General features: G+C 35.8%; 1 protein-coding gene across 1 annotated transcript; it reads right to left on the bottom strand.

Moving 5' to 3' along the window:
- Positions 1-1,708: 1,708 nt before the first annotated feature.
- LOC128533169 (calcium-activated chloride channel regulator 1-like) lies at positions 1,709-14,279 on the bottom strand. Its single transcript, XM_053507420.1, has 14 exons — positions 14,132-14,279; positions 8,855-8,992; positions 8,546-8,696; positions 8,340-8,445; positions 8,069-8,231; positions 7,674-7,901; positions 6,855-7,079; positions 6,542-6,722; positions 6,304-6,410; positions 6,017-6,226; positions 5,635-5,905; positions 5,383-5,547; positions 4,098-4,316; positions 1,709-3,171 (listed from the first exon to the last, which is right to left on the bottom strand). Exons 1-14 carry the CDS (start codon positions 14,270-14,272, stop codon positions 2,810-2,812), a joined length of 2,667 nt encoding a protein of 888 aa, XP_053363395.1. The 5' UTR covers positions 14,273-14,279; the 3' UTR covers positions 1,709-2,809.
- Positions 14,280-16,957: the final 2,678 nt, after the last annotated feature.

Below are 16,957 nucleotides of genomic sequence, written 5' to 3'. Positions count from 1 at the left end.
AGTGTAGCCTTTGAAAGAGAACGTCTTGGGTTACTTTGCTGTAACCCTGTTCCCTGAAAAGGCGGGAACGAGATGCTGCACTGTCTACGTGACCGGAAGTCCGTTCAGACAAATCAATCTGAGGAATGTTTTCGGTTCACTCCTATTTATAATCTGCAGGTGCGTCTCATTAGATGACGTCACCCGACCGAGGTTATATAAGCCAAAATTTGGCGTGTTTGATACACACATGCTTCACACTTGGCAACATGACAAGATGTTTCCTATAGCGTTTTCACGCAGCATCTCGTTCCCGCCTTTTCAGGGAACAGGGTTACAGCAAAGTAACCCGAGACGTTTCACAGGATACTGGGGCACTGGGACCACAAACAAAGGGCATGAAAATGGGAATCCCAAGGTGGTCAGTTTGGCTGTAGTGCTAGAAAAGGAAGTAGTCATGGACAATCTGGGAGACTTCACAAATGCCTTTCCTCTTTGGTCTGCTTTATGCTCTAAATATGGAGTACCCCGTTGACTTAAAGTACACATTCGAGGCAGTACAGAAGATTTTCCTGAACCTGGGAAAGGAATGCACACAAGGGTACAGTCTTTCAAGAACAAGTTGTTACAGGTGTAATGATTATTACAAGTTTATTTAATTGAGATATTATTTTCATTGTGCACTTTGCAATGACAGTGACTTTTTAAATATTTGAAACTGCTTGGAAAAAGTTCTGAAACAAGAGTCTAATAAAAATGAATCATTCTTGGATTGCAAACAATCTTGGAGCTTTGCAAAATTACATTTTTTTTTAATCTTAAATCATTTCTGTTAAAGCAAATATTTTATTTTCAAATAAGCCACTGCACCTTTTGACTGAAAAATATCAGTATTGTAACAAAGCAGGACTCCACACAGGGGTAAGTATCAAGATAAGCAGTTTTTATTTAATTCAGAGTACGCAACCTCAGGACAGAAGGCTTTAGCCGATTAGCACCTAGGGCCGGAATCTGTTAACCGTCACTTCTATCTTTCGCGAAGGGATATTGAATTGTACCGCGTTGGAAACCTGGAACTGGCGGTCGCCGACTAAGACTCACACACCACAGTAAACGGAGCTCCACGCTCAGGGACCGTGACTGGAACGCTGTAGAAAGCAGAGGTATAAGGTAAGTAAACAGGTAAGTATTAATCTTCTTACTTGAAACGTTAGACGTTGGGTCCTCACTCATGGGTACGAGCCCGGACGTTGACTGAGGTGTGGTGTGTGGTCTTTATGCGTTTACACTGATTACGGACAGGTGGTGGTGGTTAGTACTCAGGCGATAAAGGGCGCTGTGTTGGATTAAGTTCGGAGCCTGGCCTGACTGTGACAAGTATATTTTGTTTTACAAAGCAGAAGTCTATTTTTCCAGTATACATGAATGTTAAGGGCACTGTTTCATTCTTGCATTTTGAAATGTTATTTTGTTTTAACAATGCAGCAATTGTATGTTACACATTATCAATGTTGATAGTCTTTAACAGGTGTTTAAAGTTTACATTAAAAAAATATTCAAATTTAGAGGAATGTGTTATGTTATTTGAAATGTGGCTACGGTGAAAAACTTACTCAAGAAGTATATAATTATAAATATATATTATGCAAGCATAATTTCCCATTAAAAATTTACCTTTCAGTCAACTTGGAACATTTCATTGACACAACATTATATTTCAATTTGAGACTGCTTGTTGGCCTAACTAGGCATGTTTATTCAGCATAGAACATTTAATTGACAGAATGTTTTATTTCAATTTGTGTGTACATTTAGAGGTTCAGCACAACAAAAACAAAATAGTTTACACAACTTAAATTGAGCCAACTAAAAATTTTAGGTGCAACAGGTCACTAGAAATTTTTTAGTTGGAGTAGCAAGAAGTTTTTTACAGTGTACTATTACGTTGAAACCTAGATTTAACATTTTATAAATTTGTTATTCAGCCTCTCTCATGACTGCAATCCAGCATGCATCCAAAGCCTTGTACCATCCTTAAAGAAACTTTTATGAAAAGATGGCAACAAGCAAGGCAAAGACAGAACTGAAATAGTGCATGAATGCAAAACCAACAAAGTACAGTATGGATACAAATAGTTTTTTCTTGTAGACTGTATTAACAGATACACAGTGGATTTTGCTGTACGCAGGAAAGAATACCTTTCCTTCTGCACAATGACTTTTATATGACTCTTACCAATGTTATCAAAGACCTACAGTATACTTAAGTGTATGGACACAAGAGGACTCTGTCTCTGTCTGCTCCACAGTCCACAAGTCTTTAGAAAACTCTCAGACCCCAAAGGTTTAACACAGATAATGCAAGCAAAAATGTTTGAATGTGTGCATATGTGCTATTTCAGATGTGCCCACATAAGAATTCGATAAAAGACACTTGTACAAATGTGAACCATAATAACATGCAAGTCTGATCTGACCAAAAATGTGGCTTATAATGTAAACATAGGCTATTAAACTCCACTTCAACTCTTATCCACACTTTATATTTTGTCATTCACCAGCAACAACAACAAAAACAACAATTATAAGTTTACAATATATATAAATATATATTTCTGATATTTTCTGATTTTATAACAATTTCTTTTCTAAAATTTTTGGTTATATGGATTTATGGTTTTTTAGACTGCTTGATTTGATTTTACAGTTTTTATAATTGTACAATATATTTGTGAATTTCTGAACAATAAATTTGTTATTTAAGATTTAATCAGTTACATCAGCAACATAAACAGGAAAACAGGAAAATGACAGATAATTAATATCAATTTTACTTTCGTTTCTGTGCCCACATGATCACCACAGCTATCACACATGCCACAAGGGTTACAACAAAGACTGATACAATGACAGCAGTTGCTTTATTGGATGATGATGGGGCTGGATTTGGGACGTACTTTGTTGCCTGAGCAATGTTTGATACCTCAGATTTTGCTAACTGTTGGTCTATTGATTGAACAGCAAAGAAAAGTGTGGTGCCATTTTCAATTCTAATATAAGGCTGGAAAAAGTGTTGTTCAGCCGAGCCTGATTCTTGGGGCAGAAGTTCTGAAGTGTTAACTAAATTACTGCTGCTGAAGTTGTATCGAAGCATCTTGAAATCTTCACTCCATCTGATTTCATAGGAATGAGCTTAAAAGCAAAAAGCAATTAGAATATTAAAGATTGTATTTATACTCAGTAAATTCTTTAAAGGTATGACTGGGCACTGGAAAATTCTTGTACAAAATGAGATGTAAATAAGAATAAAATTACACTATACAGTATGAAATCACATTTCAAAATTACATAATAGTTTCTATTTTCAACTATTTTGTTTAGGTAGATACCATAAAATTGAATTAATCACTGCACTTAAACTTCTTTGGTTAAACATATTCTAGCAGTTTTCTTGGCCAAATCTCCATATACTACGGATGCTCACTATTTCACTGCCAGCATATTTGGGTATCTAAACAACTCAAACTGATTTTAGTAGGTGTCCTCAGATAGAAATAAGGTGAGATAGTTGTTTTCAGCTTTGTTATTCTCTTGATTTTAAATTTATTTTGTTTTGCACTTCCCAGCTACCATAAATTTACCCTCAGACAGTTCACAAATATGTGATTACTTTTGGTTTAGTAGAATTAGCTAGTGATAGTGTTAGCTCATTCAGTACTGTTGCAAATGAGATGATGCCATGAATAGACTGTGCTTTACACTTTATAAAATGTTATGCAGGTAATAAAATGTTATGATTGGGTAAATTATAACATTTTAAGCTTTCTAATGAATAACTTACTGTTCTGAGGTGAATTTCAAATAGCGTTAAAAATGTAAATCTAGTGTGCTATGTAGGGTATACAGTACAATCACTTCTTTCACACACCACATAGAGCACTTGATCAGAAGTTGGAAAGTTTTTTTTTTGGTTCAGCCTTGTGTTGGAATTAGCTAGAACAAAATATTCTTAACTGTATCACTATTTCAGATATTTTTTATGTTATTTAATGTTTTTAAATAACATAAAAATATTGAATGTTCTATTGTCCAACAGTGTAAACGAACACAAGACTCACCTGTTCCCTGATCATAATCCTCACCAGGAGCCGTCCAGTTAAGAAACACAGTGTCCTCCTGAATTTCTGCTATCAGATCTGTGATCTTGCTTGGAGGGAAGTTTGAAAGTTCCTCAGCTTCCACCACAAAACTCTCCCCAGTTTGTGTTCTGGTAAATCTGCCAATGTTCTCTCTCTGCACATTTACTGGGGGTTTAGGAGGGTTTAATACCACTTTACCTGTAAAAGAGAATGTAAATGTCGATTATTTCTCTAAGAGAGAAAAGTATCTTAGAGATACTTACAAATTCTGACAGCTAAAAGTCAACCATGCCTTGCTACTTTGTCATGATTTGCACTTCTGGGTCAGTGGATGTCTTGTTTGGGGCACTTCTTGTGTCAGACATTTTCTTTGGGCTCCACTATAAAGGGTAGCTGTGGAGCTGCTGAGATGGTAAAACTGAGTTTGCTAATAATGTTTTGTGCTTCCTTCCTTAACTTTGAAACCCTGGCCTGTTTTGATTTTGCCAGTTTCTTCAATACTGAAACTACCTGTTGTTGTACACGGACCAGTTAAACCACCCTCTGAGACTTTGTATTAGCTGTATTAGTGGTGTGTGGCGGTTCCCTGAGAGTTACAGGACCAATGACAAACGAAGCCTTGCGTTTGCCAGAATCATGTCACCGACTCGTTTAGTGCCTGCTAAAGGCTTATGCACTATTCAGTTAATTTTCAAAGATTCAGAAATGTTGATTATGTACATAAACATTTTCTTGAACAGTGCAGTTGCATGTACATCTTAATTGTGCTGCTAGCTGTTATGTTCTTTACAGTATATCTGTATGCAACTGAAACTGACCCTGGCCTACCTGGGTCTGTGAATGCCTTAGACAACTAACCTGCTTTAATCCTGTTTTAGTTTTATTTTGTATTTAAATCCAACTTAATCACCACCGTATGGTCACTTCTTTGCTTCCTCATTTCCATGCTCTTGAAACAAAGTGCTGTGGGACCTTTATGACCCAATCCCACTCTGTATGCTCTTTGTCCCCAACAAACAATCTGTCCCACTCTCTTTACTACTTAGAAATACCAATAGCTCCTCCTTGTAGAACGTTTTCAGCCGCTACACTTAAACGATTCATTGGGTGATTAATGTGTGATTAAGAACATAATTCAATGAGTGAGCAAATGAGACAATCAATAACTGAGTGTAATTGAATCAATGTTTGTGCAAAAATGGTTCTATGAGGTATTTTGCCTAAAGTTTGAATTGTGACTGAGATAATAATAAATCATAGTTACCATTAACAACATATCCAGGGACATACAGAGAACCACTGTGTCTGTGTACTGAATACAGGACTTGTCCATCTTGATTTTCCACTCGCACTTTTAGACTGTATTTTCCCTTTTTTAATTTTGTAGGATATCTGGAGTAGATACCATCATCTTTGAAAGCATCAGCACCTGGAAAGTTATCCCACATGTAGTGTGTAAAGTTTAAAACTTTTACCTTTTATGAGTTTATGCAAGTTGACATTTTAAAAGTTGTACCTGCTCCATTATCAAAGAGCTCCAGTTTTTCTGAGTGCCCTGTATCTGACTCCATGGTCGTCCAAACTCTGGCCCCCAACACAGGATTGTAATTCTGCCTGACCTCGGCCCACACAACGGTAGGTTTGGAGACATCACTCTTCTGCTTGGTCATTTTAACTGTAACTGTGACTGGGGGAACATCTTCACGAGCTGCTCGACTCATTACTGTTAAACTCATCTGCTGAGCAGCTGTTTCTCTGTTGAGGAAGCTGTATTTCCAATCTCCTGGCTACAATGCAAAATTTGTAGAAATATAAATTTGTCAAGATTTTAAAATATGATTTATTTATATATATTTTTTTATCATGTTAGAATTATTGATCCAAGAAAAATGGTTTACCTCTGCAATTCCTGGAACAGTTAAAGTGATTGTGTTAGCAGTGTCAGTGGTGTTTCTCTGGTCATAAGCCAAACCACTTGGTGACTGTATATACACAGTAGGTGCACTTTTTTCATAAATCAATGTAAAAGTGGTGTGTTTTCCTGCAGTCCGGTCAATGGGAACTGTTCCATTAAACCAATCTGTAACAAGCTTTCCAGTGCTTTCAAGCTGTTTGGAAAACAATAAAACATTTTATGTAAAGACTTTGATATTAATATTTCTCACAGTGGATGTGTATGACTAACCTGTAAGGGCTGTGTGTTGGGATTTCCATCAAACACTGTAATTGAGGAAAAGGCATCCACAAGCTGGTTGGAAAGTAGAGAGTCTTTGGCTATTTTAAAGATTCCACCTATTTAAAAGACAATCAAAATTCAGTGTTATAGAATGCAACAATGCAAAAGTCGTCCAGTGTTAATCAATGTAAATAGTTTTTTCCTTAGCACTGACATAATTGCTGAGCTTTAAACTGTAAAATCTTACCTGTTTGATCTGCCATGGTTTTCAGTACATTGTCTGCACTTGGGCCAAATGCTATAGTGTGAATGATTGCACCACTTTGAACAGCTTCCAGGAAACAATCCTGAACATTATCACCTGCTTCCCCGTCCGTCAGAAAAATAATTTCATCTCCTATTGTTTTACCATCATCGCTTTTAAGAGCCTGAAATTGTAAAGATATTGTCATTAATCACCAGAGATATGTAGATGTCTAGATCAGTAAATTCAAATTTGATTAAAGACCAAATCACTACATTTTATCAAAGTGACAGTAGTTTTTATATCTGTGTCTCACCTCCAAGCCTTTTCTGAGTCCCTTACAGATTTGTGTACCTCCAGCTGCAGTTTTTGGCAACTTGGTAACTAGACTGTCTCTTGAAGCCTGTCCATTTATTAAAGTCAAAGGACTTAGTATTTGAGCGTCACTACTAAAAGTCACAAGAGCCACAAACTGTTCTTCATCTATGATCTCGCGCAAGAAAAGCGTACCAGCTTGATGTTGTTGTTTTATTCTTGCACCCTTTAAACACACACACACACACACACACACACACACACACACACACACACACACACACAATAATACATTAGCCATTTTCAACCAAACATAGATATCGTATCTTTTCATTTTATTATGTTTATTTTTAAACTGCTAAATAGTTCTCATGCTGTTACTAATTTAATAGTAATAGTATTTATTTATTTAAATATTCCCACTTAATTGTTGATTTTTTTTTTTTTTCAAAAGCTTTCAGTCTGGTTTGGACCTTCAAGGAACCTGTTTTGCAGTGTAACAGGGGGAATTGTCTTGCATGAAAATAGTGTTTTGATTAAGGGGTAGGAGCCGAAATTTGTTGATTAAAATTTCTGACACCTTCAAAGAACCACTAACTAAGAAACATTACCATACTGATGTGCATTTTACAGTGGGTTTTGTAATAAGTATCTTAAGCCAAGTCTTGCCTTGTTTTCTTTGGGCAAGTAATTTGAGAAAGATATTTTTGAGAGGTTCTAAGTACATTTATCTTTAATTATAGACATTAATCCGCTATACTGTAAGCTGTTCTGATATTAGCAGATGTTAAAAGGCTAATTTTAATCTGATTTTACATACTTGCATGCTTCCTGAGACATCAAGGACGAGACAGACAACCCGAGATCCTCTCTGTATCACTTTAAATGTTGGTGCTGGTGGTGCAGATTGAAGAGGCTTTAGATTGTGAAGGACATCTTTATCTACCGAGTCTTGAAAGATTACAGTTCGTATGGCTTTTCCACACTTTTTATTCTGCTCATTGGGTGCTTCGATGTTGTGTTCCTCTTCTTGACAAAATGCTGTTGTCTGCAAAATGTTTTTTAGAAGTCACTTCTAAATTTCAAATCACATTTCAAACTGATGACAGCATACTGATTTTTATTTTGCTTGTTTTAGTTTTGAATTTCACAGATACTGGATTTCAACATCCTTAAAAACTCATCAAAAACAAATTCAACAATTTTTATACTCACAGTATCTATATTCTGATTGTACATTATGGAGGAATTTGTATTTTGCACTGCATCTGGAAAGAAATGACAGCTAGATGTGGGTAGGCCATCTTCACCAGACTGGCAAGGTTCAATATCTTGATTAACAATTTCATACCACTGGCCAGAAATCTTATTTGTACAGCTGAAAAAAAAAGAAAAAAAAAACTCTTTACTGACAGCAATTGGTTTACTGTGCATTTAATATTGCCTGTATTTATGTATGTTATTCATAGGAAACTGATAATAAAACCTTGTATGTTGAATCTGACCATCAGACCAGTAAAAGGGCTGTTTCACATTATATTCATCAAATACCCCCCATCTGAGGTGAGCCCATTCATGCAGAAAAACCTTTCCTGAAAGGAATAATAATAATAATAATAATAATAATAATAATAATAATAATAATAATTACTAAGTTGTTATGGTGTGTCTTTACCACAGGTTAGCTATTACCTCTAGGTCCATATGGTTTAATAAAACTGTTGTTTAACAAGAAGTTTGGTGTAAAATGAATGTATTCAGCTTCGTTTCCACAACCCGCGGTCTGATAAGTGTAGGGCTCATCACCAAATTCTGCGCGTGGGATGTCAATTCTTATTCTGCCCTAAAAATAAAATACACAGTTTCTACATACAATTTTAATAGTAGATACAATTCCTAAAATAAAAGATTGTCATGTAAATAAAAACAAAACAACAAAAACAAATAGCCTACATCAACTCCACAACTATAGATTACAATAAAACTGAATAAACAGTTTACCTTGCTGAAGGTTTCTGTTTTTGCTGCCTCATACTTTCTTGTTTTCCAGGTTGGTGGTACTAGTATTTTGACCTCCTTGAAGAACACCTTGTGGTCTAAAGCTTTAAACAGATATTCTGATCCATTGATAAGCATTTCCTATGGACAAAGTGGCAAATTATTTATTTTTTATGTATACATAAATCTATTCATATGATTCAATTTAAACTATGAAACCAATAATTTCTGAATAATTTATCAAATTTATAGTTAATTGGCTACAATTATTTGCTAAATTAATTGGCTTCACTGATTATTTGCACTGCTTGCAATCCCTTTTATTTTTTCTTTCTAAATAACTATACCTAAGATGCATGCACAGATAGGGGCTGCTCTTTTATTAAAGCTCTCTTTCAGTACCTGGATGAATGGTAATATAAGCATATTTTTGATAATTATACATACAGTAAACACATGTTTATCAACTATATTCCTATAAATATATACTGTAAATAAAAGAAAGGCTTTTTCTGTAGTCAGAACTTGCTCTTTTAATGATATTTGTATGTTTCATACATTGGAGGACCTAAAACCAGTCTCAGAAAACTTGTTTTAACCTTAAATAATAATATCACTTGATTATGCAACTTGAACGTTGTGAAAACACCATGATATACTTAATATAATTTCATAAGATATTGCAGTGTAAGAACTGTGGTAAGGCAGAGGAATTAAGATAATAAAACTTAAAATACAATAAAACCTCGGATTGCAAGTAACGCGAGTGTTCCGCAAGACGAGCAAAGAATTTTGACATGAAAAACGAGCAAGCCTTGGTTTACAAGTACTAAGTATCATGAATCGTGCATGCGCTTCTTGTTTTGACGCCAAGCACCACGTGATCACAACTGAGCCAATGTTTTTTCTCTCTCTTGCGCTGTCGAAGTGGGTAACCATCACCCCTGCTGGGTCTTAGTGCACGTCTCTCAATGGTATAATCAACATCCGTGCACGCATTTTCTTCCTCAACCCGCCGTTATGTGTGTGCACACATGTAATTTGACACCGTGCATTTTTTTTTGTGTGTTTGGGAACTGGCACGGTGTTAAATCACGCACAAACACATACTGTAACGACACACAGACACACACACACCGCCTTATCTAACAGAAACACTTTTTTTCATTAGAAGATTAAACATCCATTTGCTCCCTCAGCCTGTTATGTGTGTGCAGGTGTGTAATTTGACACTGTACAGAACATTTTCCAGACACCATCTCATTTTTTTACCCAGTTTAAACAACTATGCTCTGGAAACCCCTCAACTTTAACACCTACAGCACACCATGCTCCCTGTTACTTGAGCCCTTAATCTTTCCCATTGAAGTGGCATATATCATCACCATCCTCACAGTGAGAACCCGTGAATGGGGAACATCTGTCTGGAATGCCAACAACCCTCCCCTTCACCCTAAGGACATCTGGAAATCTCGTCGCTTGTCATACACAATGCTTACTCCCAATTGGTTCTTGGGCAACATTGGCTTATGCATCTCAACCCCAAAATTGACTGGAGTAACAACACCATCCTTAAATGGAGCTACCTCTGCCTGATGCTTCTTGTCTGAAGTCACATTTTTGCCCCAGGCCAGCCTCGGACTTTCCTGATGGTGTCCCATGACCTCTCCTTGGTTCCACACACTTATATGCCGATCTTAAGGTTTTTAGTAAATCTAGTTCTGTCCAATCAACCTCCTGCCAGCTATAGCTTTTTAACATAAAAGAGAGATCATGGATGAATACACCTGAAGTCTTTAGCTTCTGTCCTTCGGTCATCATCGTCACCCTGTCTTCTTCATTGTGGCGAATAAGGAAAGGGCCCTATGTCCCATGCATTGACTACAAGGGTCTCAATAACATCACCGTCAAGAACCACCTAAATCTTACTGATGATGTCTACATGTCTACAATAAAAATTCCTGCAGGGGGCCCAAGTCTAAATTAAATGAAACCTTCACAATGGTCGGAATGACATCCTTATCCTCTCACATTCATTAGAAGAACACAAGGGCAACATATGTCAGGTACTTAAGAGGCCCCTTAAAATCCGCTCTTTACAAAACTAAGAAATGTGAGTTCCACTGCAGCACAGTTTCTTTTCTGGGTTTTATCATCGCCCCATCAAAGATTTAAATGGACCTCTCCAATAGCTCAATCAAGATCCCATTTTCCTGGTCCAAACAGGCAGTTGACAAAGCAGTTTAACTCAGCTTCTATTTCCATGCAGCCAGACTCTTCCTTTCAGTTCATGGTCAAGGTGGATGCCTCACATACTGGAGTTGATCACAAAGGTCCTCTATAGACAACAAGTTACACCCATGCTTTTTCCTCTCTGCGGCGTTTCAAGGCATTGACATACACAAAAACCACATTTATATAACACAAAATATGTGTTATAGTGCTTGTGTAGAAAGTAATAAAATGCTTTTAAATATGTCAGTAGTCACAGGTGCATGTTGTGCAAATTAATAAAAAAACTGTCTATTACATTATATTGTGTCACAGTTTTTTTTTAGAATAGCAGTAAACCAGTTAGAATAATGAAAGTTTCAGGTGGATTTCAGGTGTGTGAGGATCACCCTAGTCAACTTCAGCACACATGCTTGTTATATTTTTTCACTTTTGTCATGAGCACATAAAAGCCTCCAGATGTTTAACCTGTAGATAAAATAGGTGCTTACTTGAGGTCTAAAAATGCATATGGTAGTTATGCCAGAGTACATTTACAGTATTTATTACAATATTTACTGTTATGTGGTGTGGTATAAAGAGGCGCACCATGAGATGGGACCCCCGTCGTTACATGTACATCATATACAGTTTCCACACAAAAATTGTAAAGCAGCTTTACCTTATGGCAAGAAGAAAATACCCAGTAGTTTAAGTTTAAAGTTTCAAACATAAGAAAAACGTAAAGATAAGGAGGACACTGAGCGAGGGCAGCCATTCTCATCGGCGCCATCTTGCAACAGTAGTTCATGTGTTCCAAGTGGAAATCCAGATACCCCTACTTTCACCTACATAATTTCGTCTCTGAGCCCTAGCTATCTCGAGCATCTGTGAATGGGTTTAATATGCCGCACTAAGCTGCAGGCTACTGGATCTCACACAGTTATATTGGCAGATTCCTTTGACTCACGCATGCCAGGTAAAATGGCGCATCCGAGTCAAAGTAATCTGCCGATATATTTGTGTAAGATCCAATGTTGAATTACAGCAAACTGTACTTAACTGATTAAGAAGCTTCTAAAATTGGCACAATGGGTATAAGTTTCAACACTGGACAGAACACTGAACTGGACCATTTTATTGGCCTTGGGTACAAAGATGACTGGGTATCTCAATTTGCCATGCTGATCAATCCTGTGTTGAGCATAGCCGAAGATTTCTCCTAAATTATGTGTTTATTGTTCAGGCAATCTAGAATTTTGGTTATGTACAATCACACCCTACAAAAAAAAAAAGCTACAGCTTTACTAATCTGACCATCTCTAGACGGTTTTCTGATCTGGCATCTAGGTGATGGAATGAACTTCCTCTACATGTCCAAACAGCCAAGTCACTGGCATTCTTGCAAACAATGTCTAACGAGATATCAGTATCTTAAAGAAACCCCTTACCTACAATTTTGGGTCTGGTGGTACAAATGGGTCTGTAACCTAGTGAACCAGTGTAAGGATATACTGTATTTATTGATGGAAACTTTAAATCACTTTTGTAAGTCACTCTGTATGAGGGCGTCTGCCAAATACGGTATATATAAATGTTATTGTAAATCACAGTATGCTAAACCACATAATACAGTATACATTTTTTGTATTTTTATAATTGTGGTCATACAGTAGCTATAGGCCTGTAGGCTTTATTAGGATTTAAATGACGTTGTGTGCAAAATAAGCAAAATATTGTCTTAGTAACCTAGTTACTTTTTTGCTCATTTCACAGTTCTAAGAAACAAATTGTTTGTGCTCCTAGACACCAAAATTAGATGAGTGTCATTTGGCCTTAATATATTATAAAAGTGTTTTAAAATAATGACTGAAATCAGAAACATTATGACAGTTTAACATTTTACAATACTGCAGTAGTTAGTGGCTAACTAAGCCCCCCCGCCCACAGCTGTTTCCTTTCTGAACTCTGTCTAACCCTACATACTTTGCATTCCTCGTACCTCACTGCTATTCAGTGTAGACACTGTATATAGAATTGCACTTTCTATAATTGCTGCTTATAACTCACAACAGTACATACTGTAAACTGTAAACACTCAGGATTGACCTATTAATAACTGTCACACATATTGCATATAATAACCTCCCTCATTCCACTCTCCATTAACATTTGCACATGTGGGGGGGGGGGGAGACATCCCCTATTGAAAAAAAAATGACAATAACCATCCCCTTTTGTAAAACCACTAAACCCCCTTACCATACTCTTTAGATTAATAATGCTGTGTATTACTGTATGTAAAACTTGACCACACCACCCCCTTGAATTTTTTTTTTTATAATTCCACCACTGGGTATAGAATATATCGTTATTGCATCCATCTATAATTGGTTGAATGCAATGTATTTCGTTGCCTTGAACCATACATGTGCAGTAACAATAACGCTGAATCTAATCTAATCTAATCTAATCTAATCTAATCTAATTTAATCTAATCTTATCTAATCCAATCTATTCTAATACAATATAATCTAATCTAATCCAATCTAATTTAATCCAATCTAATCTAATATAATCTAATCGAATCTTTCCTAATTTAATCCAATCTATTTTAATACAATCTAATCTAATCTAATTTAATCTAATCTAATCTAATCTGTGTCGGTGCTTCTGCAATAATTTTTTAACATCACTTTACATATGTTTGGATGTTTGAATGTTACATTTGAACTGAACCATAGACAAAATAATGCCTAAGAAACTAATGCAAATATAGGATTCGATTCTCAGCCAGTGCCCAAACCCACTGGATGCAGTGCCAGTCCCAAACCAGCCAAAATGGGAGAGCTGAGTCACAGAGCACATCTGATGTTTTAACATTATTGTAACTAATTAACTTCTCATAAAAGCCACATAACTTCATAATGTACATTGTTGAATAATCATGATATGTAGCATCAGCATCAGAACAAATTAACTAAGTTATACCATGTATAACTAAGTTATACCAAAAAAAAAAAAAATGAAATCTCTCCATTCCAAAGGTATATGAACATGTATAAATACCTTGATTTGATTAAGAAGTTCTTCGTTCTCTGGCACAGCAGGGCTGATGACTATAAGGATGTCAGTGTACCCATTTCCATCCAGTCTGATAGCTGTAGCAGGTCTTAGTGCACTAAGACACAGACAAAATGCAGCAAACATGAGTTCCATGATTGCAAAACTAAAAGGAAGAATCCTAGGAGATGATATTTATCTTGTTAACCACACCCATTGGTTTTAAAAATAGGAGGAGCTTTCTGAATCCTTTCTTTTAGTGCACTCATCAAAATACTTACTAGTGACCTGAATGTGACAACTGCTGTATTTATAAAAGATGTACATTATTCATGCATTTGGATTTTGCATTGCACCTAAATCCATCAGGTAAAGGCGCTTTAGAATCAGTTAGTGTTTCCTCTTCTTGATGAGTTGTATATTAAAAATCTTCTGTTTTATTGTGTCCCTGCAAAGCATTTCATGTGTTTGAGCCTGATGAGCTATACTGTACATTACACAGGTTTATATTTATAAACAACACAAAAGATGGGGGAAAAATTCAAATATTTAAAAAAATATATATTTTAATTTGTATAATTTCTTATCCGAAAATTCAATTCTGGATATTCAACTGCCAGAAAAAAAACAACACACAATTTGTTTTTAGACAGAAGTATAGCTTCATTATGTACTGCACACAGGCTTCATTCAGACATTGAGAAAGCACATTCTGAATCAAACTGGAGCATACTGGGAGAGAAATCTAAAGAATGTTAATGTAGGAATATAATATGTCTTGGTGGAAGCTGTCTTAAGAGCTTCTGTGACAAGGCTGTTGCTCAATAGCTGAGAGGCCTGGGTTATTTTATGGTTAGTGAAACTTTCCTGTGAAAATTCAAATGTGTTGTAATAATACAGGATGGCACGCGTTTCGTGGTATCTACATCTTTAAAAATCGAGTTTTTTCAGAGTGTTGGCTAAACTTCTGTTTATTAAGTCAAGGATTTGTCACATATTCCGTACTGCACAGTGAAATACGTTCTTTGCATATCCCAGCACAGGGTCAGTCATGATACGGCGTCCCTGAAACAGTTACTGTAAGGGCCTTGCTTGAGGTCCAACAGCAGCAACCTGGCTGAGCTGGGGCTTGAACCGCCAACTTTCTGATCAGTAACTCAGGGCCTTAACACACAGAATCACCACAGCAATTATCTTGAGACTAAGAATGTCTCTCACATCTTGCATGGACACAATCATACAGAGCACATTCCACTCTAGACTACAACAAAGGGTCACTTACATCCACCACAATCAGCCTTTTATATATTGAGATATTTTTCAATAAAGATACAGTGTATCTATCTGTGTATCTATATTTTTACATATGCTTCTGCATTTTTACTTCACTCAGAAGAGGAAATGAGTCAAAATGAGTTAACATAAAGGAAAATGCTGGAAAGGAAGCTCCTGCTCTCTCTGTGTCGGTCTTCATAGAGAGGAAGCGCACAGTTTATTGTTGGGGTGGCAGAGGTCCTTCAGAGCGGATGATGTGCTCAGCTGATTGCACCACCCTCTATAGAGCATGGTGCTGTTTCCAAAAAAGGGTTTTATATAAGTTGCCACATCTTCACCTTTCCTAGGGTAGTCAGAGGAAAACATGTTGCAACCTTAAATTGCAATGACTTAATCTGAAACAGTTTAATTTAATCAAGTTTTAGATAAGAACAAAAAGTCAGTATCATTTGCAATTACCCATATTTTAAGAAGATTTGGCTTAAAAAGGAGACTTCAAACATTTAGATGATAAGGAGGAGAATGGTAGAAACCAGTAATATAAATTATTAAGATTAACAAAAAAGTTTAAAGCCAAACAATTTTAAGTTGCTATTGTAAAACTGGTAGCCTGGGCCTCAAGACAGGCCTCAGAACATACAGAGGTCTTAAGCAATTTTAAATGGTCATAAAATAATATATTGTCCTTTTATATATATATATATATATATATATATATATATATATATATATATATATATATATTTTTTTTTTTTTTTTTTTTTTTTTTTTTAAAGGATGCGACTAATAAAAGGTAAAACATTTAGGCCCAAATGACACAAACTTAATGTAATTGATAATACAAAGAATACAAAAAATAAACTGACTAACTTGGCAACCATTTTAATTTAACTTGGATTTACTATGGAATCTATTTTGAGTGACTTTTGTCTTTGTTTCTATGCTCTGTTTTTAATTTCTTATATAATATAATATAATATAATATAATATAATATAATATAATATAATATTTCATGTGGCTTTGTTTTGGTTAATTTTTCATTTATTTATTTAGTTTCATCTCTTGTCTACTGTATTTATTTTTCTCTGCCTGTATTGGTTTAGATTAACCAGCTGTTATAAATTTATTCTGTTTTATCTACATAAGCTTTGCTTAATGTAAACTTGCTTCTGCTTATGTGCATTGGCATTTTCTTTTTGTTTAAGATATACATAGGTATATATATACTGAACAAAAATATAAACGCAACACTTTTGTTTTTGCTCCCATTTTTAATGAGAGGAACTCAAAGATCTAAAACATTTTCTACATAAACAAAATAACCATATCTCTTAAATATTGTCCACAAATCTGTCAAAATCCGTTACGATGAAGAACTGGAGTCAAGTCGACACCCCAATTAGGACGACGAGCATGCAGATGAGCTTTCCTGAGACTGTTTCTGACAGTTTGTGCAGAAATTCTTTGGTTATGCAAACCAATTGTTTCAGCAGCTGTCCGAGTGGCTGGTCTTAGACGATCTTGAAGGTGAACCTGCTGGATGTGAAGGTCCTGGG

This window comes from Clarias gariepinus, chromosome 11, assembly GCF_024256425.1.
Source record: "Clarias gariepinus isolate MV-2021 ecotype Netherlands chromosome 11, CGAR_prim_01v2, whole genome shotgun sequence".
NCBI lineage: Eukaryota > Metazoa > Chordata > Actinopteri > Siluriformes > Clariidae > Clarias > Clarias gariepinus.
This window is presented reverse-complemented; position numbering and strand designations above follow the sequence as displayed.

Coding starts and splice junctions, on each gene's coding strand:
- LOC128533169 (XM_053507420.1), bottom strand. CDS start 14,272: ATGTTTGCTGCATTTTGTCTGTGTCTTAGTGCACTAAGACCTGCTACA. Junction 7,902..8,068: donor ACAATCAGAATATAGATACT/GTGAGTATAAAA, acceptor AACATTTTGCAG/ACAACAGCATTTTGTCAAGA. Junction 6,227..6,303: donor CCAACACACAGCCCTTACAG/GTTAGTCATACA, acceptor TTTTCCAAACAG/CTTGAAAGCACTGGAAAGCT.